General features: G+C 41.1%; 4 protein-coding genes across 4 annotated transcripts; all 4 read right to left on the bottom strand.

Moving 5' to 3' along the window:
- Positions 1 to 10966: 10966 nt before the first annotated feature.
- On the bottom strand, positions 10967 to 11384 carry LOC117461900 (histone H3). Its single transcript, XM_034103897.1, has one exon. It carries the CDS (start codon positions 11375 to 11377, stop codon positions 10967 to 10969), a length of 411 nt encoding a protein of 136 aa, XP_033959788.1. The 5' UTR covers positions 11378 to 11384.
- Positions 11385 to 12461: 1077 nt separating this feature from the next.
- On the bottom strand, positions 12462 to 12917 carry LOC117461922 (histone H2B 1.2-like). The gene has a single exon (XM_034103917.2). It carries the CDS (start codon positions 12891 to 12893, stop codon positions 12513 to 12515), a length of 381 nt encoding a protein of 126 aa, XP_033959808.1. The 5' UTR covers positions 12894 to 12917; the 3' UTR covers positions 12462 to 12512.
- Positions 12918 to 13433: 516 nt separating this feature from the next.
- On the bottom strand, positions 13434 to 13803 carry LOC117461946 (histone H4). Its single transcript, XM_034103940.1, has one exon. It carries the CDS (start codon positions 13787 to 13789, stop codon positions 13478 to 13480), a length of 312 nt encoding a protein of 103 aa, XP_033959831.1. The 5' UTR covers positions 13790 to 13803; the 3' UTR covers positions 13434 to 13477.
- Positions 13804 to 16622: 2819 nt separating this feature from the next.
- LOC117461896 (histone H1-like) lies at positions 16623 to 17240 on the bottom strand. Its single transcript, XM_034103892.2, has one exon. It carries the CDS (start codon positions 17238 to 17240, stop codon positions 16623 to 16625), a length of 618 nt encoding a protein of 205 aa, XP_033959783.1.
- Positions 17241 to 25460: the final 8220 nt, after the last annotated feature.

Raw genomic sequence — 25460 nt, 5'->3', positions numbered from 1 at the left:
ACAAATGGGATTTCACAGGTCCTGTTCATAACCATTAATGATTTGGCTCCTAAATAATACTTTCAGGTTAGATAGACTTGTACAATAGTTCAGTGCATCGTTACAGTTATTCCACAGACTAACACCTTTTGATGAGATGCAATGAAGTTTGGCATTTGTTCGTACGGGTGTTTTTTTTTGAAAATGCAGTTTCCTCTCAACATGTGCATGCTTTCTCTCCGTGTGAAAAGTCCCTGGATATTATGAGGTAATTGTTGATTTGCGGCTTTGAACATAATTTGAATAGTTTTATAGTCAACCAGGTCTTGTAGTTTTAGTGTTTTTAGTTTGATGAACAATTTATTTGTAGGTTCTCTGTACGTAGTTTTATGTATAACTCGTATGGCTCTTTTTTGCAGGATGAAGATTGTATGTGTATTTGTTTTATATGTGTTCCCCCAAACTTCCACACAATACATCATGTATGGAAGTATGAAGGAGCAGTACAGCATAAACAAAGAAGCTTGATTAATTAGGTATTTGGCTTTATTCAGAATTGCTATTGATTTGGATATTTTGGCTTTGATATAGCTATGTGGTTTCCAACTTAATTTATTGTCTATGATTACTCCAAGGAATTTTATTTCGGATACTCTCTCTAATTGGACGCCATTTATAGTGAGTTTCTTCTCTGTATTGGTCGATCGATTCCCAAATAGTATGAGTTTGGTTTTGCTTGCGTTCAATGTTAATTTATTTAGGTCAAACCAGATCTTCATCCTGCTCAGTTCCTTCTCCATTGTGACCAATAGCTGTTCTAAATCGTCCCCACAGCAGAGTAGACTTGTGTCGTCTACAAAAAGAATGGTTTTAATAATTTTTGATACTTCACATATATTGTTAATATACAGAATAAATAGTAATGGCCCCAAGACTGAGCCCTGAGGCACCCCACATGTAGTAGTTGTGATTCATGGCTTTGTAGTTCAACGTACTGTTCCCTGTTATGTACGTATGTATGGATTACAGATGTGAGTTATTACTACAACCAGTATTTAAAATGTCCTCAGCTAGACAAGGACCAACATTGACAAAGTACTTATTGAAATCTTCCACAACTGAGGTCATGTCATACATTACTGTATCGTTTTTTGACAGAAAACTGCTTTGGTATTGTGCCTTTCCATTTCCTTTTTAATAATGGTATTTAATACATTCCATGTGTTTGTAATGTTATTTTTGTTATCCTCCAATCATTTGTTGTAATGATCCATTTTGCTACATCGTATTATCTTTGTTAGTTTGTTTTTGTATGTCTTGTATTTTTGTTCAGCCTCTACTGATCCATTCTTTAAGAAGTCTTTACATACTTCATTTTTCGTTTTACATGCATTTCATATTCCCATAGTGATCCATGGTTTTTCAGCATATTTTTGTTTCACTATTTTCTTTACACGAGGACAATGTTTTTCATACGGCCCTGATATGTAGAAATGATTCATCGGCTTCATTTGCATCTGGTACATAGACTTTGTTCCAGTCTTGTTTAGATAATTCTTCTTTAAAAGAATGAACAGACTCTGGTGTTTTGTGTCTTGTAATTGTGACTTTTCTGGTGTCTTTTTTGATTTCTGTTCTAACATGGACAACAGAGAAACACATTTTTCATGACCAATGTTGGGATTTAAATAAAAAAGTGAGGTAAAAGTGATGCTTGTCACCCTCTAGCCTCCACATTATCTTTCAAAACATAATAAAACCCTCACATGCTTAATAACATTTGAAATAAGACCCTTTCTGAGATTAACATTACATTTAAAGTTGATCAAAGTTTTCAAAAAATACTCTTTATAGGAGACTTTCATTCTGTTTCTGATGAGTCAAGACATACATTTGTATAAAACATGTCAACAATGACATAAAAGTAATAATTAGTCCAATTGAAACACCTGAATCTATACACTGTATTTAGGTTTGGTTGTGTGGCCATCATCAAAATGATTAAATAAAAAAAAATTACCAAATAGTTAATGGTAAATATAAAATATAAAGTAACAGACAAATAACCATGGACTTCTCCAACTTATAACATATTTCAGCTCTCACAACATTTTATAAGTCTGGTCAATTAAAGCTTTTCATTTACACATTTAAAAGATACTTTAGTAGAGAAACACTTTTACAAACCAGAATCAAAGCGGAAGGACCAGATATCTTGCATCATTGCGTGCAATATTTTAATGAAGGTCACTCGTATGCTGTAATCGTGGACATCTACCTTTCATGGTGTAAAAATCAGTTAAAAGCAAACTGAATCAAGCCGGGTTTTACCACAGAAAGGGTTATTCCTCTCAAATCGCTGTAATTAACGCCATCAGGTTGGAACTTCGTGGACCTGGACAATTGTTTGGATACCGAACAATGTGGCAGGTACTAAAACAAAAGTACAGTCTTCGAGAGAAGAGAGAAGATGTTATGAATTTGCTCCGGGAGCTTAACCCTCGAGGCTGCGAGAGGAGATCTCGCAGAAGGTTTATAAGGAGAACCTACCACTCAATGGGACCGAACTATATGTGGCATGCTGACGGTTATGACAAACTTAAGCCATTCGGTGTGGCCCTTTCAGGATGCATAGATGGATTTTTACATAAAGTACTATGGCTTGAATGTGGATGACAAATTGTTGGTGAATATTTCCAAGTAATATTGTGACTGACTGACTGGGTGATTGACTGACTGACTGGGTGACTGACTGACCGACTGGGTGACCAGTATGACACTGGTAATATTTTTACATCTTTATAAAGCTATGCAGTGGATTACAAATTGTTGGTGAATATTTCAAACTAATGAGAATTGTGAAGCTTTGATAGATTGCTGTATTTATGAAAATGTGTTTCATTGTATTGGTGAATGTTTCACCCATTGATATATATATATATATATATACCGTGGATGACAGGTTGTTGGTCATCAGTATATCAAAAGTATTGTGAAGCTTTTCTATATTGATGGGTTATTGAACATTTATTTTCATTTTTCAGCATTCGTAGGAAATGAATTGATGCTTTTATTGATTATTGTTGTAGCATGCAAGTTGCTATTTATATTATGTGCTGACTTTCTGATGGGAGTGATGTGAGGGATAACGTGTTTTGATATTGATTAAATGAGATTCAACTAAAATATTTGGATTTTTGCCTGTTTTGTCTGACAAAAACCTATGCTCACTTTTAAAGGTACAATATAGTATAATAAAGTGACAAATGTGTACCTGAACTGAATTGAATTTTTAATATCCGATAATAAAGTTGATCTGTTTTCTTTATTCTTCTCTCTTCCCAGCTCCATCCATCACCGTTCTCTGTTCCTGCAGGTCCTGCTTGCTAATCAATGCTTTATTTTTGTACACAATTACAAATAAAGTCAATGTATTGTATGACATGAAGTTGTGCTTCATTCTGAGTCAATAATAAATTAATTCTGCCTTCAACTGCAAAATGATTGTGGACTGCACCGACATCCATGTAGCTGCCCCCCAGTAAGATGAACCAAGCAAAGTTGACATAGTCAACATACAGCTGTGCTCTTAAAGAGCCTGTGACAGCATCCCAACAACTGTTGTGCAATGAAATATTGGGCTACTAATAATCTCGAACCGTCAGTTTAAAAAAGAAAAAGCGATACCGTTCCGTTAAATATCAATAATTTCGAACATCGCCGGGAAATTCCTTCGACTCATTTTGAAGTTTTGGGGGAAGCCGGAAGTGACGTCAATGCGGGAACGCTTCGAGAGCCAAACACGGACAAAGTGTGTTGTCATGCGTATAAATGGTGAATTACTGAGATTAGGCACGTTAATAACGTTTTAATGAAGTTGAATACAGTATATTCATATTTGTCAGTGCTTTCATGTCAATTCGGCGAACATAAACATAAATGATCGTGGTGAAGATGATGATTACATTGGGATTAAAAATCGGGAGTGAGAGCTGCTGAATTTCCTCCCGTCGGATGTGATATAAAAACAAATCGATTTTTTTTGTAGTTGTAAACTCAAGTGGATGAAACTACATTTATTAGTGCATTCATGTCAATTCGGCGAACATATGATACATTAAATGATCGTGAGGATGATGATTAAAAATCGTTTGTTTGAGCCGGTCTGCATTTCCTGATGAGAAAACAAACCGATGCTTTTTGTAGTTGTAGTACACCAACATGGATTAAACGTGTGTTTTTTTTACCACAGTGTTGGGGAAATTAATGGATAAAATGCACGGATTATTATTATTATTCCCACTCCGATCGGGACACTTGGTCCACCGTTTCCCCGCAGCGAGGCTCCCCCCGTTGACAGTTTACGTGGGCTGGGTGCAGTGGCGGACTGTGGGTGCAGTGGCGGACTGGCCATCGGGACGAATCCCGATGGGCCGGTACCGAAGTGGGCCGGTCGGATAAGTCACTAGCACATCCCCCATAGGCGGCGCGTGAGGCTCAGGTTTGAGAAGGCTAAATAACTTATTTTACCTGACGCTGCCCGCCTCCGGCGTCTATAGAAAAGAGATCAACTCAGTGTGCGGAGTTTAAATCTCTCAAGTCATATTACAGGATAAAGGAAATACAGTTTAAACTGCCGTATGCAGAGAAGACGCCAACGTGTCGCACTTATCATTCATATTACATCATCAATCATATCATCGATCATATAATATCATAATATATCATATATTTCCTTATCTGAGTCAGCTTCTCCAGCCGTATCTGGCCGTGCAACACTCACAGTGTCACAGACTGTATGCAGAAGTATTATTTTAAGCAACACATTATGTTGACGAAACACTCGAGACAAATGTAATTAAACTCAGATCCACTCGTGTCTTAGACGTGAACGCGCTCTCAGCTGGAGAGAGAAACCCTGGCTTGATTTACCGAGTTGATAACCAGTGTCGTAGGACCGCTTAGCGAGATCTCGTTTGTTAGTTTGTTGTTGTTAGTTAGTTTGTTACTCAAACATATCCAGGGTCTGTTGAACTGGCTTCGTAGTGCAGGGCACAGGTGGCTAGCAGCGCTAAGGTCAAAGACACAGACATTATACATTATATTTGTATTTTACCAGGGTGCAGTGACACAAATATTTACATATTTACAGTTACTATCTACAGCACCCGCCGCCCCTGACATCCCCCACTCCCCCCCGTTGACAATTTACTAGCGGTACCGAAGTGGGCCGGTCGAGAGTCCCGGGATGCATTTTAGTCCCATTCCACCACTGGCTACATGACCTATGATCGCCCATATTGACGCACCTCATTCCTAAACTTCTAACAGATACAACATAAACCGATCCTTCAGCCTCATATGAGCTCAAATTAAACTGTCATCGCTGTCTGAGCTTGCTGCTGTGTGCACCATCTGCATCAGCTGGGATCCGGACGGTGCAGCTGGAGCGCTGTGCCCGCAATGACGTCACCCATCATTTGGCGGGACTTGAAGAATCCGCGAGAAGATCCGGAAAATTGTCAACATTGAAGGGCAGATTAATGGTTATCAAAGTACAAATATCCAAAATCAGTTCCGTAACGGTTTTCAAGGGGACAATATTTACTCAAATTGATGGGTTTGGATGATGGGGGAAAACCGTGTCACAGGCTCTTTAAGTGATGACCTGATGCTCTTTGACTCCACAGGTTGTGATCACTCTGTGAACATGTCCCAGTGATCTGAGGTGTTTTAAGGCGCCCTCTTGTGTTCGCATCAGTTTTCACATTTCACTCAACAAGCTGCAGGAAGACAGGTCAACCCCAGATGGAGTCAGGTCAACCCCCAAGGAGTCTCACTGTTGGAAAGATGTTATTTGGGAATGGGATTATTGAGGTTATCGATAACAATTCCTCTAAGTCCGATTAAAACAATGTTGAAACTAAAATTGACCAAATGTAAAGAAACATACAGTACATTCATTTAGTGATTTCATTTTCATTCATTGAACTTGATGTTATTGTCTTAATGACTCAGAATGAGACTGATCATGTTGTTATGTTATAGAATAAGCAGATGAATGAACCTGTGAGGATAAAAAAGGAAGTCCTTCACAGTTTTAGGAAGCTTTGTGTTTTTTAATGATTCTCTCTGTTAATAAATAACAATACATTGGGAAAAACAAATCTTCTGATACGTCCTGTGTCAGAACTAATCTCTACTCTAAACGCTGCAGCAACATGACATTTGGACATTTAAGCTGCATGGAAAGCCTCTAATATACTACAAATACAAATGTTGTCTTATGTTCAGACTCTGTAACTCCTATTGAAAAAGATGCGGGTTGTAAAAATCATCACAATTTAAAAAAGCTGCTTATATCTCTGTGTTGCAAAGCCGTTGTTTTAAGAGTAAAAGTATTACGGTCATATTAGTTTCACATTTTGACTGCAGTTTTGTGAAATGAAGACATGAAGAAAATACTTTCTGTCGTTTTATTCATCATGTCAAGCTTCTTCAAACATACATCAGGAAACATCATTTAAATGACTAGAATCTCAGCTTTGTGAATAAAAATGATGAATGAACAAACAGAATAACCTGAATGTGGTTAAAGATTTATTTACACACTAACAGACCGAAAAATATCTAAGATACAGAAAGCCTGTGTTCATCTGTTAGGACACATGCAGATGACAAGAAAGATCAATGTTATCCATCTTGGATAGTCCGGTATTCTCTCCACAGTGTGTTATATACATTTAACACTTATAATGTCGATAACATCCTACGTTTAAATTGTGTGAGCTGTGAGTTGGCCCTTCATAGTTTATATTTCACAGATATATCTTTCACTGTCAATATGTAGACATTTAACTTTTCATTTTGTTTTATTTTTCTACAATTCTTCTCACTTCTTCTGCCTTATTTACAATCTGCTGTGGCGGGAAGAAACACCGGACACTGAATGAGGCATCACACACAGGACTTAAGTCTGAACACAGCAGACAACAGGAGTATTTACAACAGCATCAGTGGCGGCCGGCCCATAGGGAAGCTAGGGGCGCCGCCCCACCTCTTGCCAGATACAAAATAAAAAAAAATATTAAATAAAAAAAAATATATTTAAAAAAAATATATTTAAAAAAAATATATATTTTATATTTTAATTTTTAATGAACAAGGTAAATATCATACAATTAGTATCACAAAAATGTATAATCTACAATACAATCTCGTTTAAAATTGTGTTACGATGTCTAAAGTTACTGATAAGTCACCTGTTTCCTGCCTGGCCTTGCCCATGGCATTAGTTTATCATTACGGGGCAGAGCCCCCGAGCGAAACAGCAGCAACCAGCAGGTTGCAAAAGTCTCAATAGTAAACTGTGCCACCGAAACATAATTTCAGCCAATCAGCGCCGTCAAATATTTTGGTCACGTGGGCGCTCACGTTGGCGCCCATGTTGCTTACGTGCGTTGACGTGAGAAGTTGTTTTTTAGACTCGTGAGTGACCAAGGTGACGCAGTATTTGGATGAGAATGGGGTGCAGGTGGAGTCGCCGGAACCTCGGTCCGCCCAAGAGCTACTCTCCAATCCTTTTGAAAGGAGAAGTTTGGGAGATACATTGATACTTAAAGACCTTGGACCGGACCAACCCGATTTTTATATATCACAGCAAGCTCGTGAAAAAGACAAAACGTATCGACAAGGCTTCTCACATGGCTAGCTGGATGCAAACAGGTAAATGCTATCTTTTGTTTCACATGCTTGCTCTTCAAACAGCCGGGGACAGATACGATCTGTTCAGAAACTAGACAAAAGTTAAACAAGTACAAACCACAGACTGTCTGTGTCATGGAGAATACAGTCGCTGGTTTATTTATGTCTGTAGGCCGTTGTTGTGAGTGTGGATGGTCGGAGCATATATAGCGTTAGCTTAGCCAAGCTCCATTCAGGGAACAAGCATTCTAAAAGGTTTTTCGCCTGCCGTCTGTCTGCAGACTTGTTAAAGCATTAATTCATGGTTTTTACTAACCGGTATCAGTATGTTGTTACGTCGGCATCATTTAGAAACGTGTATTACAATTTAATCACGGTAAAATATGTTCATGTTGTTGTTGTTGTTGTAGCTGTAGCTCCCGAGCCAGCGCGTCTTGTTTGAATGATGCGAGTAAACACAGCTGACAGCTGCGGTGAAACTCGAGCGACTAGAGCGATGCGATAGGAGCGTTTAGAGCGAAGCGAATATTCGCATCGCGTCTGGTCTGAACGCAGCATTAAAGCGAGCTCCGCGCTGCACTGGAAACGCGCCATTACATCACCAGAAGTCCTAATTTAAGGGGTCATTTCTCCCAAAAAAAAATGTTTACTCACTCTATCAATAGCCCCACCAAAAATATTTTCCACCAGCCGCCACTGAACAGCATTATAAAAACAAAAATAGTGCATGTGGGTCCACACTTACATTCTCTGTCTCACTGTTACATGAATCCCATGAATGTATGAGATTAAGTGAGCTTCATCATCTCAATCAGTGATTAAGTGAATAATAACGTTTCTATCAGGTCACTATCAGCCTGTCACTCTTATTAGTAGTTATTTTTCAGGCAGGGGGCGGGGTTTGGAGGAACGGAGAGGAGACGGTGATCAAGGAAGCTTTCCTCCTGCCTTCACAAACTTTACACGCGTATTTATCAACTGAAAATAGCAAGAGGACATTCATACTCTGCAATCCATCCAAGACTTGATTAAATCCACCAAAAACCTGACATTACGATAACGAGTGTTCACACAAATCCCTCCCTGTGTGTCTGAGCCGCAGCGACGCGGACTGATTCAGAGCGGGTCATTCTGCCGTTGGTTTGACTGGTGCTGCTGGATAAAGCAGACTGGTCCGTGTGTGGTGTCGCTGTCAAATCTGCTACTTGATTTCTGCGTCACGGACCAATTTTATATTTGTGTGACAGAAACAATTCTAAAATAAAAACACTTTATTGTCCAGCCGCGGCCGAAAAATCAAGCAGCAACGTTACTACGCTATAATCGATAATCGAGCGGCGAGCTACTGAAAAGCTGCCCGCGAGCTACCGATCGACGTGTTGGAGACCCCTGCACTACATGATACATCATTACACATCAGGGTAAAAGCAGTGCAGTAAACATGTTCCTTCAAGTGTTTACATTATCATGAAAAGGCGGATAAGGATGTCCCAGACCGAGTGTTATATCATTATATATAATATCACTTATTAGTACTACTTGTAAGAGCAGGATGTTATGAAACTGTTTAGTTCTGATTAATTCTTGTTTTATTTATTTGTTACCTCTTGAATATCTCTTTCCACATTGTTGTGCGATACATTCCTCGTTGAGATTATTACTGATACTGCCTGCTTCTTAGTTATTCCATCTTTTGCTGGTACAAGCATCTGCATCTAACTCTGTGTTTACTTGTTATCTACCTCACTTCCTTCTACGTGTTACACTTATGTCATAAATAAGGTAGGATAAGATGGACCTTTATTCATCCCTGCTTGTGTATATTCAGGATTTAAAGCAGAAACAGAGTGAGAGTGAAAAACAGGACAGTACAGATTGACAAGGATAAAAATGATACACAAATAAAATAATATAGTAACTGTTGTGATAAATAGATATTTGGGTTTGGATTGTTAGATATATTGACATGTAAGTGTGCAGGTGTTTGTACAAACAGTACAGTTACTTGGTTCCAGGTCTGGCCCCTGGCTGTTCAGCCTGACGGCTCCAGCCACAGAGGACCGTCCGAGGAGGGATGAGTCTGAGGGTGGACGTACTCCTCATATTTATATCCCCCTGAATGTGTTCCTGTTTTTGTATCATGTTTTATTTTAAAATGGAAGTGCTGTATTGTGTATTGTGCAACTGTGCTGTCTGGGACAAATAAAGGTCTTCTGATGTACCCTCACATTTCTTTGACGATATTTAATCAAATAAATGTGTATTGTCAATAGGTTTAAAACATATCTGAACTATTTTTGACAGCTTTTAAATTACAAACAAAAAAACTAAATCGATTTGAAATAGTCTAAAGTTTATATTAATAATAACAAAATACACAGTTTTAATAGAAACTTATCATAACTGTGAAAAAGTTCTGTTTCAAGCCAATAATACTTGCATGTGTTTTGCACATTTTAATGATCAGGAAGTCTTAAGCATATTCTTCATCAAGTGTTCCGTTATGAGATTGATGTCATATTCTTTAGGAAATAGTTGACTCTGTTGTGAAATGAATATAAAACGTGCTTTCTTATTTTACTGATGACTCAAACATATTGGTGGGAGAACAATTTCACTAAAGCAAAATACAGTCAAGTAATCCATATTATCCGTTGTCACTTTGCCTTAATCACATTAACTGTTTTTCTATTGGCATAGTAACAAACTATATTATGGCCTTTTATTATTTTAGTACCGTTTATACTTTTACATTAGTTAAAGTTTATATTCAATGTTCTGTTGTAACATGGTTAAATTAATGCTTCTTGGCTTGATTACCTTTAAAATAATGACGTGTTAATAAGGATAAACCAATCAAATGAAACGTTGGACTAAACTATGCCGTTAAATCTCCGACTGTTTTTCAGTAGGATGTCAAGTTCCTATCTATAAAACATTAGTTTCTCACAACAGATTTGATTTTCTGAAATGAATCTAACTTCGGCGAACATGTAAGCACATTATTAAAAAGGTACAATTAATTTGTTTAGGGTTATTTATGCATGTATTTATTTATAGAAGGACCATTAATCTCAGCAAAGAGAAGAGATGCAATATGCCAGATTATAGCAAATGGATCATTTCCCTCAGGTTGACTAAAATGATAAAAAAACATTTCATTTGGATAATGTACTGATATGAACAAGTGTCATCATAATAATGAGTAGGATTGTAACTCTTTGGAAGTGTGTGTGGCTCTTAAAAGAGCCGTTGTGTTTGGGTGTTCTGGTCTCAGGTCAGTCTAAGCCCTCTCTCCGCGGATACGGCGGGCCAGCTGGATGTCCTTTGGCATGATGGTGACCCTCTTGGCGTGGATGGCGCACAGGTTGGTGTCCTCGAACAGGCCGACCAGGTAGGCCTCGCTGGACTCCTGCAGAGCCATGACGGCGGAGCTCTGGAAGCGCAGGTCGGTCTTGAAGTCCTGAGCGATCTCCCTCACCAGGCGCTGGAAGGGCAGCTTGCGGATCAGCAGCTCGGTGGACTTCTGGTAGCGGCGGATCTCCCTCAGAGCCACGGTACCGGGCCTGTAACGGTGAGGTTTCTTCACTCCGCCGGTGGCCGGGGCGCTCTTACGAGCAGCCTTGGTGGCCAGCTGCTTCCTGGGAGCCTTTCCTCCGGTGGATTTACGCGCTGTCTGCTTGGTTCTGGCCATTGTAGTTCCTCAGTGTTCACAGCGAGAGAAGGAGTGCTGGGTTTATGTGAGCAGCGGCTTTATAAAGGAGCTGCCGGAGCCGGGCCGCGCTGATTGGTGCATGCCGGGAGACACGTGCGCTGAACAGCTGCTTTACTATTGGACAATGTAATCCACTCCTCCACAGGGGAAGATCCGGGGGATCCTCAAAGTGAACTTTAGTTTAGTTTAGGGGGAAATAAATATGATTAAATATAATATAACCCTAACCCTGTCATTTTCTAATGTATAACTATGATTTAATTTGTAGTGAAAAACTCGCCCTGAAATAAAGGAATCATTTAGTCAACAACAATAAACATTTTCCCAAAAGTTAAATATGAGAATTAACATCAGTTACAACCCAAAGGAATGAATTCATTAATAATGTAGTGAGCAGAAACAGTCTTTAAATGGCACCAGCTTTTAGTGTGAGTGTAAGACTTCAAATGAATCATGATCTTCTGCAGTAAAAGTAGATCACCTTCTAAAAGTATGAGTTTATTAGTGTGAAAGATGTAGGTATATAGCCTATATGAATGTTGTTTATATGTATTATTTATTTCACAAGCATTTGTAAAGCATTTCGTTTGTGTTTTTGACATTACTGATTGGTGAAATGATTCTCTTCTCTTATTAAACACCTTAACTTTGTATTACCGGTATCAATGATTCAAGGGAGGCTTTAAGTGTCAGCAAGAAACACCATCTGGATTGTTGTTACAGCACATTAGAGTTTGTGGTGGCAGAGGGACAACATTTAATAATAAATGTGTTCATTTGTCTCCTCTAAAGATTTGCTAAGATAAAGATTACCACTTAGCATTTTCTCTCAGGATTGCAGTAAAATAACCACCATATTTCCTTCATATTGTGAAATGTATTGATTTTCATTTTGGAAAAACAAACATCAGTGAGGTGGTATAAACACGTATAGTGAAGAATGAACAATATTCAATCATGGTTTATCTTGCTTTACAAAACATTATGTATAAATAACATTTAAGTTATTTAGATTTCTGGTAGAGTAGTTATAGAGTACAACAGGATGAGCTCTTTGGATGGGTTGGGTGGCTCTTAAAAGAGCCTTTGTGTTGTTGTATGTCAGCAGCGGAGTTTACTTGGAGCTGGTGTACTTGGTCACGGCCTTGGTGCCCTCAGACACGGCGTGTTTAGCCAGCTCTCCGGGCAGCAGCAGGCGGACAGCGGTCTGGATCTCCCTGGAGGTGATGGTGCGGCGCTTGTTGTAGTGAGCCAGACGAGAGGCCTCACCGGCGATGCGCTCAAAGATGTCGCTCACGAAGCAGTTCATGATGCCCATGGCCTTGGAGGAGATGCCGGTGTCGGGGTGGACCTGCTTCATCACCTTGTAGACGTAGATGGCGTAGCTCTCCTTCCTGGACTTTCTCCTCTTCTTTCCAGTCTTGCTGACGCTCTTAGCGACGGCTTTCTTTGAGCCCTTCTTGGCCGCCTTGACGGGGGGTGCTTCAGCAGGCATGATGAGAGAGAGAGGTGTGACAGAGTCGAATGACTTCTTTGTCACAGAGCGTTATATTTATATTCACCAGATCCAAATGCAACTGTGCTGTTGCTCGCACGGGATTGGTTGTCTTCTGAGCAGGACGGAGCATGCGCATAACGAGTTTTAGAATCAAAACAGATTGGGTGACATGTAAAATGAACCCCCAATTGATTATGTATTTGTATTATTGGAGTTTTATAATGTGTTGTACATGAATAAATACGTATAAATGTATTAATTAGAAGCGAGTTAGTCCTTAACATCCCGGTGTATTTAACCATTAAAATATATTTCAAACGTTTAAGAAACCACACACAGATGGAAGTAGAAGTTTTTGGAGCATTCGTGGTTGTGGCGACTTTATCCTTTACGAACATATCATTGTATGTCGGAAAAACAACATTGTGAAATGGTCTACATTTTTAATATCCAGTATCCTTGCAAGAGTTTGAGATATAATATAAGTTATAAAGTTCATCAAAAGGAATGTCTCTTTTTGAGTAATTTGGGTGGCTCTTAAAAGAGCCGTTGTTGTTCCGGGTATGTTAGGGTGTAGATGCTTAACCCCCGAAGCCGTACAGAGTGCGGCCCTGCCTCTTCAGGGCATACACCACATCCATGGCGGTCACGGTCTTTCTCTTGGCGTGCTCGGTGTAGGTGACGGCATCACGGATCACATTCTCCAGGAAGACCTTCAGCACCCCGCGGGTCTCCTCGTAGATCAGACCGGAGATACGCTTCACTCCGCCACGGCGAGCCAGACGGCGGATAGCGGGCTTGGTGATGCCCTGGATGTTATCACGCAGAACTTTGCGGTGACGTTTGGCGCCTCCTTTGCCGAGTCCCTTTCCTCCTTTTCCTCTTCCACTCATTTTCAGATATTGTTATGTCGGGTCGTTTAGAACGAATGAGTAGAAGCAGAATGACCGGCAGTATTTATAGATTTACTGCGGACCTAAGAGAAGACGGAGAGCGGGAAAGCTGCTGGGCGGGGCCAACGCTGCAGCCTCCACATTATCTTTCAAAACATTTTCTCTTCCTTCTAATATTGTTTATATAATTCAGTCAGGCTTTATACTAAGCGTTTGATGATTAAACGTTTGTTAATATGTAATAAAACCCTCACATGCCTAATAACATTTGAAATAAGACCCTTTCTGAGATTAACATTACATTTAAAGTTGATCAAAGTTTTCAATAAATACTCTTTATAGGAGACTTTCATTCTGTTTCTGATGAGTCAAGACATACATTTGGATAAAACATGTCAACAATTTGACATAAAAGTAAGAATTAGTCCAATAGAAACACCTGAATGTATACACTGTATTTAGGTTTGGGTGTGTGACCATCAAGAAATGTACCAAATTGTTTATGTTAAATATAAAATATAAAGTAACAGACAAATAACCATGGACTTTTTCAACTTAAAACTTATTTCAGCTCTCACAAAATGTTATAAGTTTGGTCAATTAAAGCTTTTAATTTACACATTTAAAAGATACTTTAGTAGAGAAAACTATTTATTAGAAAATGGTATTGCCTCATGGAAACAGTTTTGACAGATTGTATTTTTTAAAAGAAAAGAAAAACAATATAACTACTGTTTAGCTCTGATAATGATATGCTATCGTATCGAGTCTGCAGAAGGGTTTAGATAGAAACAATTGAGAAGGGTCAAACTCCTTTTCTGAGAGTATGATTACGATTCAAAAAGTATTTATTCATCCAGTTTATACTTCCGACAGAAGATTAAAACAAAACATATTCATGATTTGTGTCACTTATGAGATTGAAAGATAAGTCGATTTCATTGATCATATAGAGACATGCCTCTAAAGGAAATGTTTGGAATAGGTGTTCAGATGCATTGGGTGGCAGAGCCTTTGTGTTGTTGGTACATCATAAGAGGTAGATTCACTTGCAGGTCTACAGTAGAGCCAAATGAAAACAGGGCATACAGTGCCATGCACAAGTATTCACCCCCTTGGCTCTTTTTCTATTATTAAAGCCAATAATAATTCAATATTTTGATTGGGATTTGATGTCATGAACCTGCACAAAGTCAGTCAAGATTGGTGAAGAGAAAATAAAAATGATCCTGTTTTAAACAATGAAAAACTGAAAAGTTGTGTGTGCACATGTATTCACCCTCTTTGCTATTTAGCCCCAACAATGACCTTCAGAGTCAAAACATTATTTAAATAAAGCTAACTTAACCCGTGTGCAATCAAATGTATGTCTGATTATATCTGTATGTATACACTTGTTGTAGAAGGCCCAAATCTCCCACACCACTTAACAAGTGGCAATACTTAGCAAGAACAAGACACTATGAAGACTAAGGAGCTCTGCAAACAGCTCAGGGACAAAGTTGTGGATAAGTATAAATAAGGTTGGGTTATACAAAAACCTCACAAACTTTGTACATCCCACGAAGCACGATTAAATCCATTATTTCATGATGGAAAAAATATGCCACGACAACAAACCTGCCAAGAGACACTGTGCAAGGTGAGCATTGATCAGAGAGGCAACAAAGAGTAAGGCCACTCCATAGTGTTACTAAACTGCAGGACGATAGTATATAATATTGTATATAAATGGTAAATTATTGCATTTTATCAACAATTCTGAGCCGACATTTCTCTTCGATTGCTTCGAGCAATAACAATTCTTCATGTGTAAGATTTTAGTATATTCATTTATGTATACTCTGTACTCTGTAATACTCTGTATTCAGGTCTTTAAAAGATTCTGATCTGATCTGACAACATGGAAAGACATTTTAACCTTTCATTTGTAACAATATTATGAAGTCACAATTATATGAAGCATTGGATGAGAACCACAACTATTATGTTTAAAAAGTACACAAAGGTAACGTGCCATACTATAATATGATTATTATTGTACAATGCACGATTGTTTTACTTCATATATAATAAACTTGTGGGTTTTATATAATATTGTTTCAGTAACCTTTTTGCATTTAAGTTTAATTTGAATTGTGATAACATGATATAATTTCAATAATGTACTGAATTATTATGTTACAGTGTGTTCAGGCATTACACAATAAAAAGCGTTTGAATAAAGTATAGTAGTAGTAATAAGATACAAAACAAAATAAACAGTGAATTTAAGTACAGAAGAAAATACATATATTAAAAATGATTGACATTATAGAATATTGTGGATGGATTCAAATGTGTACATGTAGTTGACTTATATACCAAAGTATATAAATGACAGATGTGCAAGGTTGCTGTTGTGCAGAGGTCTGTTCGTGGTTCTGGAGAGGGAGAAGCTAAAGGGAGCTCTCTGCCAGCCGGAGGAGACACTGGATCAGTCTGTGGGAGAAGGAGCTCCGCTGTCTGTCCGGCTGCAGAGGGGGGTGAGGGTAATGGTTCATGTGTAGTAAAGACACGTTCTAATATAATAATAGTATGTCATGTAAGGGATAATGTTTTAGAGAGAATATGTAAGTAGATGTATTTATAACAACATAATGAAATGTATTATACTAATTATTCATGTTTCATTCAAGTCATCTTTATATCAGTTAATTAACTTCTTGTAAAAAGTAAGGTACTCTGGTGTTATAAAAATATAAACATGTAATATTAAAACAGGAGAAGTGCTCTTTCGGTGTATGTGGGTGGCTCTTAAAAGAGCCTTTTGTAGATGAAGCAGATGGTCTGTTTACTTCTTCGCTGCTTTCCTGGCTGGTGCCTTCTTCGCTGCTTTGGCAGCTGGTTTAACCACCTTCTTCACAGCTTTCTTCGGGGTTAAGGTCTTCTTGGGGGTTACGGTCTTCTTGGGGGTCGCTGCCTTCTTGGGTGCTGCCTTCTTGGCCGCCACCTTCTTCGGGCTCTTAGTGATCTTCTTCACGGGGGATTTCTTTGCAGGAGTAGCAGGCTTCTTCGCCGTCTTGGGTGTTACTGCCTTCTTGGCGGCGGGTTTCTTCGCTGCTGCTGCCGGCTTCTTGGCTTTGACTGCGGGCTTCTTCGCTACCTTCTTGGGCTTCTCGGCGGGCTTGGCTGCCTTGAAGGAGCCGCTGGCTCCGGATCCCTTGACCTGCACCAGGGCTCCATTCTCCACCAACTTCTTCACGGCGCGTTTCACCTGGTTGGCGTTGACGATGCCTTTAACGGCCAGCTCTTTCTTCAGGGCGACATAGGAAATCCCTTTACGCTCCTTGGAGGCGGTGACGGCTTTCAGCACGAGGTCAGCGGCACTGGGGCCCGCCTTCTTCGGCTTGGTGGCTCTCTTCCTCGGGGACTTGGCCGGTGCGGCGGCGGCGGGAGCGGATTCTGCCATGTTGCTTTCAAAGTGGATTCTCTGGACTCGGTGAGACTGAGAGAGAAACCCAGCAAAGAGCGGAACTTAAACACACCATGAGAACCGTAGAGACTCAATCGCAGCCTGTCTCACACGAGCAGCAGGCATACTGTGCCACTTTGTGTTTTCTCTTCACGAACAAATGTATTAAAATCACACCTGGAGGAAACAATATATTGTCAAATTCACCCTAAACGATAGCAAATGAGTTTCTCTTCATGTAAAAGTGAAATTAACCTCAATATTGTGTTATGATTTTAATGGGAAGCCTTTCGACCTCCCTCAAATGCTGCCGTGCGAGTCGTAAATATGTGACTTTCCTCTCTAATTGCCCTCTTAAATGCTTCAAAATACTTTTAAATTCGACTTAAACTAGTCTGGCATAGAAATAAGATGTTTGGTTAAAGACCTAACCTAAAAAAAGGTTACTAATATAAATATGTTAATGTTAAACAGAGGTTAGTTTTGTCTCTGCAAACACACTCAAAAGAGTCGTGGGATTGTACTCCGGTTCTGATGGAGAGTCGGTATGGTTTCTTTTACACTTCACTAATTTAGGATAATTTAACTTAATTCAACACTTTGATAACATGTAGATCTGTTCTTCTTCAGAAAACTAAGTAACCTGCCGTTTGCCTGCTGGAGTGATTTACAGTATGCAAGTACATTTATTTGTCCCGATAACACGTCAATCATATAAAGTATATTCATCTATAATTTATCATATCACTTTTACGATTTTTATTTATACATTTTGCATCTTTTAATTTCGTATGTTTAACTTTAAGAGACACAGCATAAACGCATTTACAAAAAACACACAAACAGTTTGTCACGGATGAGTGAAGGAAGCAGGACCCAAATGCAGATAACTTTTGAGAAACCCTTTATTTCAAGGATAAAGGATAAATGACAAATACAGAACAGAACACTCTCCGGTGAACTCCGTCACCAACAAACAATGACCCAACACTGAACACAGACAGAGACAAGACTAAATACAAGAAGGGGTAATCATGACAACGAGAAACAGCCGGGCAGGGGAGGAGAAACACAAGGACAACAGGTGAACACAATTGGGTAATCAGGGAGGGAAACAGACAGAAAGCAGACAGGCAGGAAACGGGGGTGAACACTTAACACAATAAGACAGGAAACCCAAAGACAAGAAAAACACCAACACAGACAAAACTACAAACGTGACATAACATGTGAATTGTGACAGAACCCCCCCCTCAAGGGACGGATTCCAGACGTCCCTAAAAAAAACAAAACAAAAAAGTCCAAAACCCCAAGCAGGGTGGGCGGAGGGGTCCGGAGGACGGGTCTTGGGCTGACAGCCCAGGAACACAGCGGAGGACCAGGAAGGGGTCACGGGCGGACGGCCCGAGGGGCAAGGTACAGTCCAAAAAGGGGGATTCGGGCGGACTGCCCGGGGACAAGGCCGAGAACCAGGAAGGGGTCTCGGGCAGACGGCCCGGGGTCAAAACAGAGTCCAAGGTGGGGACCATGGAGGACCGAAGGCAGCGGCAGGAAGAGTCAGGGACCCGGGTCCGAGGGCGAAGGCAGGAAGAGTCAGGGGGCCGGGCACGAGGGCGAAGACCGCGGCTCTCAGGGGGCCGGGCTCAAGGGCGAAGACCGCGGCTCTCAGGGGGCCGGGCTCGAGGGCGAAGACCGCGGCTCTCAGGGGGCCGGGCTCGAGGGCGAAGACCGCGGCTCTCAGGGGGCCGGGCTCGAGCCGGTGTCGACCGGACAGGATCAGGAGGCCGGGCAGGAAAGCGCTGATGGGCCAGTTCCGGAGATCGGGCAGGCTCCGGTTTCTGTCTGGCCGACACCGGGTCCTGCCCGATCTCCGGAACTGGCCCATCAGCGCTTTCCTGCCCGGCCTCCTGATCCTGTCCGGTCGGACAGGCTTCGGCAGGATTCCCCACGGAAAAGGACCAGGAGTTGGCAGGAACCAACCGGCAGGAGAAACCGGCAGGAGAAAAGATTGGCAGGACCCCCGGCAGGGGAGTAGACGGCGGGACCTCCAACGACACAGGACACAGGATTGGCAGGACCCCCGGCAGGGGAGTATCCTGCGGGACCTCCAACGGCACAGGACACAGGGTTGGCAGGACCCCCGGCAGGGGAGTAGACGGCGGGACCTCCAACGGCACAGGACACAGAGCTGGCAGGACCTCCGGCAGGGGAGTAGACGGCGGGACCTCCAACTGCACAGGACACAGAGCTGGCAGGACCCCCGGCAGGGGAGTAGACGGCGGGACCTCCAACGGGACAGGAGAAAGGGTTGGCAGGACCCCCGGCAGGGGAGTAGACGGCGGGACCTCCAACGACACTTGCGTAGGGGCTTGAATAGGGAATGGAGAGGGACCTCGAGCGGAGACTTGAGAGGGGACTCGAGAGGAGACTGGAGAGGGGACTCCAGAGGGGACTAGAGAAGGGAACACGAGAGGGGATTTGAGAGGGGAACTAAAGAGGGGACTCGAGGAGGGACCAGAGGAGGGAACTCGAGAGGGGACTCGAGGGGGAACTGGAGAGGGGACTCGAGATGGAAACAGAGAGGGAACTCGAGAAGGGACTACAGAGGGGACTAGAGGAGTAACTAGGGAAGGGAACTCGAGAGGGGACTTGAGGAGGGACTAAAGGAGGGAACTCGAGATGGAAACAGAGAGGGGACTCGAGAAGGGACTACAGGAGAAACTAGAGGAGGGACTAGAGGAGTAACTAGAGAAGGGAACTCGAGAGGGGAACTAGAGAGGGGACTAGAAGAGGGCCTAAAGGAGGGAACTCGAGAGGGGACTCGAGGGGGAACTGGAGAGGGAACTTGAGATGGAAACAGAGAGGGGACTCGAACAGAGACTAAAGAGGGGACTAGAGGAGAGACTAGAGGAGGGACTAGAAGAGTAACTAGAGAAGGGAACTCGAGAGGGAACTCGAGAGGGACCATAGGAGGGAACCCGAGATGGGACCGTGGCAGCCGGGACCAGATCCGGGTCTGGAACCAAGGCAGCTGGGGTCGGGACCATGGCTGCTGGGACCATAACTGGGACCGAAACCCTGGCTGCAGGGACCGGAATTGAAGCCAGAAACATGGCTGCTGAAGCCAGAATCCTGTCTATAAGCTCCAGCTTCGACGCCGGAAACACGGCCGTATAGGGCGCTCCCGGAGCCGGGACCATAGCCGCTGGGGCCGGCCCTGGAGCCGGAAACATGGCTGTATGATCCAGCTCTGGAGCCCGGATCATGACTGTGTGGGGCGGTCCCGGAGCCGGAAACATGGCTGCGGGAGCCTGCACTGGGGCAGGGACCATGGCTGCTGGGGCCGGGACTGGAACCGTGGCTGCTGGGGCCGAAACCGTGGCTGCTGGGGCCGAAACCGTGGCTGCTGGGACCGGAACCGTGGCTGCTGGGGCCAGGACTGAGGCTGGAACCATGGCTGCTGGCGCCTGTACTGGGACCATGGCTGCTGGGGCCCGGGCTCCTTGTCTGGCCTTGCGACGACTCCTCTTAGCAGCCGCCTGAATGCTCCGTGGGCCTCCATAAGCCTGACGAGTTCCAGCATAAGACTCATGAATAGGAGCAGGAACTGGGGAAGAAGCAGAGGTTGACTCCAGACGGAACACTCCGAGACGTCTGTAGTCAGCAGGCTGGAACTCACACCTCCAGAGGAAGTCCAACATCCAGTCAGGTAAGAATTCCACCAAGTCGGGCTTCTCCATCTCCAACCGGTGCGCCTCTACCAGGGCGGCCTCCTTCAGCCGAACACTGGACGCTTCCTTCCACCAATCGTGGCAACATTCCAAAGGAAAAGAAAACTGTTGCAGCTCCACCTCAAAAGGGTCATCTGCTGGGTCCATTTCTGGTTGGGTCATTCTGTCACGGATGAGTGAAGGAAGCAGGACACAAATGCAGATAACTTTTGAGAAACCCTTTATTTCAAGGATAAAGGATAAAGGATAAATGACAAATACAGAACAGAACACTCTCCGGTGAACTCCGTCACCAACAAACAATGACCCAACACTGAACACAGACAGAGACAAGACTAAATACAAGAAGGGGTAATCATGACAACGAGAAACAGCCGGGCAGGGGAGGAGAAACACAAGGACAACAGGTGAACACAATCGGGTAATCAGGGAGGGAAACAGACAGAAAGCAGACAGGCAGGAAACGGGGGGTGAACACTTAACACAATAAGACAGGAAACCCAAAGACAAGAAAAACACCAACACAGACAAAACTACAAACGTGACATAACATGTGAATTGTGACACAGTTGGAACATTTAAATCGGGGGCTGTCTTTGAGAAACTTGATTACTTTAGAGTTATTTGTTACACTCATTAAAGACTATTACAATAACATCACTAAATGTGCTCCAAAAAACACCTTTAATAAACTTTAGACTCAGAAGATTAGAGACTTTAAATAGGCTTCTTAGGTGTTTTGGCTCCACACATGTCTGACTAGGATTTTAACTCTATGTATTATTTAACAGGTGCTTGTTTCTTTCTCTCATGTATTTGTGTTCTGCATAATCTTAAAATAAAGCATTATCTTCTGACTGTTTATCACATGTATTCTTAAGGTCACGATGAATGACCAGCAGTGTCACCACAATACATGGTTTTTATTCAGAAATGTTAACCAAATAACATTAGAAATAACATAAATTGCAGAAAAAGAAGATGTATACTTTTCTGTATTTAGTCGACGCATAACCTGAACACCTTTTTAAAATAACTTAGTCTATGTATGTTTTAGTTTTTTGCCTTTAAATACTTCTTACATGAATCTTGTGATGCACCAACTTGAACACACCCGTAATTGGGTGATTCGAGTCTTGAAACAGAAAGCCTCTTCCAGGCTTAAAGCCTGAGTCCAAACAAATATCACTACAATAAACTATATTTATTTTTACATTCTGTTTTTGTCCATCTTATTCTATGTACATCTATATAGACTCTTTCATTTACTTGGTCACCTCAAGCATTTTCTGCATTATTGAGATTATTGTATTAATTATTATTTATGTTTTATTATTATTATTATTATTATTATTATTATTATTATTATTATTATTATGTATCAAGTTTACTTCACCTCACATTTGTCTTGCAACATAAAATGCACTATTTTATTCTAATTGATTCTATGGTTTCTTTTTGCACTATTTTAATTTAATACTTTTTTTTTTTTTAATCAGTTTTATTGTCTTTTGTTCTATATAACTATGTTGCATTGTTGGAGGAGCCTGGGACTTAAGATTTGCATTGCCACGTCCACACTGTAGCTACTGTGCATATGACAATACATAATAAATGAAACTTGACCTCATTAATCTAAATGTATTTTGGGTTAATTTTATATTCAAATTAAGTTAACGAATAATGGATCACGGAAATGTATCTCCATAACAATAATGTAGTCAAGCAGAAAATAGTAGAGCTATAAACAGTATTTAAAGAATATAATTCAAACATGAATAATTATGTTTTGTATATTTTATTAAGTTCAGTTTTTAATCCTAAATATTTTTGTTTTTATTGAATGTAAATACAATTATTATAATTACTGTTATATAACTATACTATTCTGCCACTGTTTCTAATTGTGGCTCTTGTACTTAGTGTCTGAGTTTTAAATAAAGTTGAGAAACGTTTTTGTCCATAAAATACAGTTTAGTTTAAACAATATTATTCAAGATGTTAATATTTACATGCTTATCTAATCTTGAAATAGTGCTGTATAATAGCTTGTGCCATGTATGTTTTAGAGCTACTAAACATATCATAGCACAGAGACAGCTCTGGTTAAAGTCACAAATGACATTCTAATAGCCTCAGACAAGGGACTTGTCTCTATTCTTGTTTTGCTCGATCTCAGTGCTGCATTTAATACTATCGACCATGATATCCTATTGCAAAGACTAGACCACTTAGTTGGCATACAGGGAACTGCTTTAGGCTGGTTTAGGTCCTATCTATCTGAACGCTCTCAGTTTGTACGTGTCAACGATGAATCTTCCACGCAAACCAAAGTTAGCCATGGAGTGCCACAGGGCTCAGTGCTCGGACCTATTTTGTTCACATTATATATGCTTCCATTAGGCAATATTATAAGGAATCATTCTGTAAACTTTCATTGTTATGCGGATGATACTCAACTATATTTATCAATCAAGCCTGATGAAATTAATCATCTAAATAAAATTCAAGACTGCCTTAAGGACTTAAAAACGTGGATGACCTTAAACTTTTTGATGTTAAACACGACCAAAACTGAAGTTATTGTACTTGGCCCGAAGAATCTACGAAACAAATTATCTAAAGATATACTAACTATGGATGGCATTAATTTGGCCTCCAGTGAGACTGTAAGGAATCTTGGTGTTATATTTGATCAGGATTTATCCTTTAACGCCCACATAAAATCAATTTCAAGGACCGCCTACTTCCATCTACGTAACATTGCAAAAATCAGGCATATCTTGCCTCAAAACGATGCAGAGAAACTAGTCCATGCATTTGTTACTTCTAGGCTGGATTATTGTAACTCTTTATTATCAGGGAGTACCAAGAAGTCAGTCAAGTCGCTTCAGCTGATTCAAAATGCTGCGGCTCGTGTACTAACCAGAGTTAGGAAAAGGGACCACATTACTCCTGTTCTGGCGGCCTTACACTGGCTCCCTATAGAACACAGGATAACATTTAAAATTCTTCTTCTCGCCTACAAAGCCCTTAATGGGCAGGCGCCATCTTACCTTAAATAACTCATTATACCCTATTGTCCTACTAGGGCATTGCGTTCCAAGAATGCAGGGTTTTTGGTTGTTCCTAGAATCTCTAAAAGTACAGTGGGAGCCAGAGCCTTTTCTTATCAAGCTCCACATTTGTGGAATCAGCTTCCAGTTTGTGTTCGGGCGGCAGACACCCTATCCGTTTTTAAGAGTGCGCTTAAGACCTTCCTTTTTGATAAAGCTTATAGTTAGGGCTGATTAGATTCAGCCCCTAGTTTTGCTGATATAGGCTTAGTTTGTCGGGGGACATCTTACTTCTTCCTTCTCTCTGTCTGTACCTGTGTACTCTCATGTTCCGATTAACCCAGCTTCCCCACATTTCTTTCTTTTTGGTGTATATATACGCCGGGATCCGGAGTCATGGATGATCCTGCGGTCCTGTCTCCTGGATCGCGAGCGCTGGATCTTGAGTCGTGGCTGTGGTCCTGGATCATCGGTCCTGGATGGATATCCTCGTGGATTCATCTTCCTATTATACACACATGCATTTCCAAACATCTGGACTACCTATGTTGCAAATGTATTATCTTTTCAATTTACACACGGCATCTATTGCACGTCTGTCCGTCCTGGGAGAGGGATCCCTCCTCTGTTGCTCTCCCTGAGGTTTCTCCCATTTTTCCCTTTAAACTGGGTTTTCTTCGGAAGTTTTTCCTTGTACGATGTGAGGGTCTAAGGACAGAGGGTGTCGTATTGTCATACTGGTATTCTGTACACACTGTGAAGACCACTGAGACAAATGTAACATTTGTGATATTGGGCTATATAAATAAACATTGATTGATTGATTGATTGATTGATACTAAACTAACTCCGAACACATTAAAGAACTGCTAATTGGCTAAAAGATATTAACTTCATTAATATATGTACTAGATGTACCGCATTTCTCAAAATGCTAATACAAAATAACGTGTGTTAATATTTATTCCCCAACAATAGAGCCGCTATTTTCGTTCTGCTCCAAACATGTTGGTGAACACTGACATCTGGTGGATAAAGGCTGGAACTACATATCACCTGTTATTCATTTCAATGTGCGTGTGGGATAAAGATACCATCGAGTGCTTAAATGCTACGGTACGCTATTGATCGGTGAACTGCAGACACCTGCCAATAATTAATACTGATATAGTGTAAACTGAGTTAAACACTAATGATGGGTCCAACAAACGTTGTGGCTTTATTTCTGTGGACTGACAGATGTAGAAACCACACCGCTATTCCTTTGAGAATGTGGTGATTAACCTGCTGGATGTACGAAGGAAAATGTGAAAAAGTAGTTTGCTTTAGTTGAAATAAGGTTTAATTTTAGAGAGGCTACAACCTGCAATATATTACATCATTAATAGTAAATTAGGGTTATGTTTCAATTGTATAATTTGCTTTATAAT

This window comes from Pseudochaenichthys georgianus, chromosome 17 (assembly GCF_902827115.2).
Source record: "Pseudochaenichthys georgianus chromosome 17, fPseGeo1.2, whole genome shotgun sequence".
NCBI classification, from domain to species: Eukaryota; Metazoa; Chordata; class Actinopteri; order Perciformes; family Channichthyidae; genus Pseudochaenichthys; species Pseudochaenichthys georgianus.
Note: the sequence above shows the minus strand (reverse complement) of the source record. Positions and strands in the feature narration are given on the sequence as shown.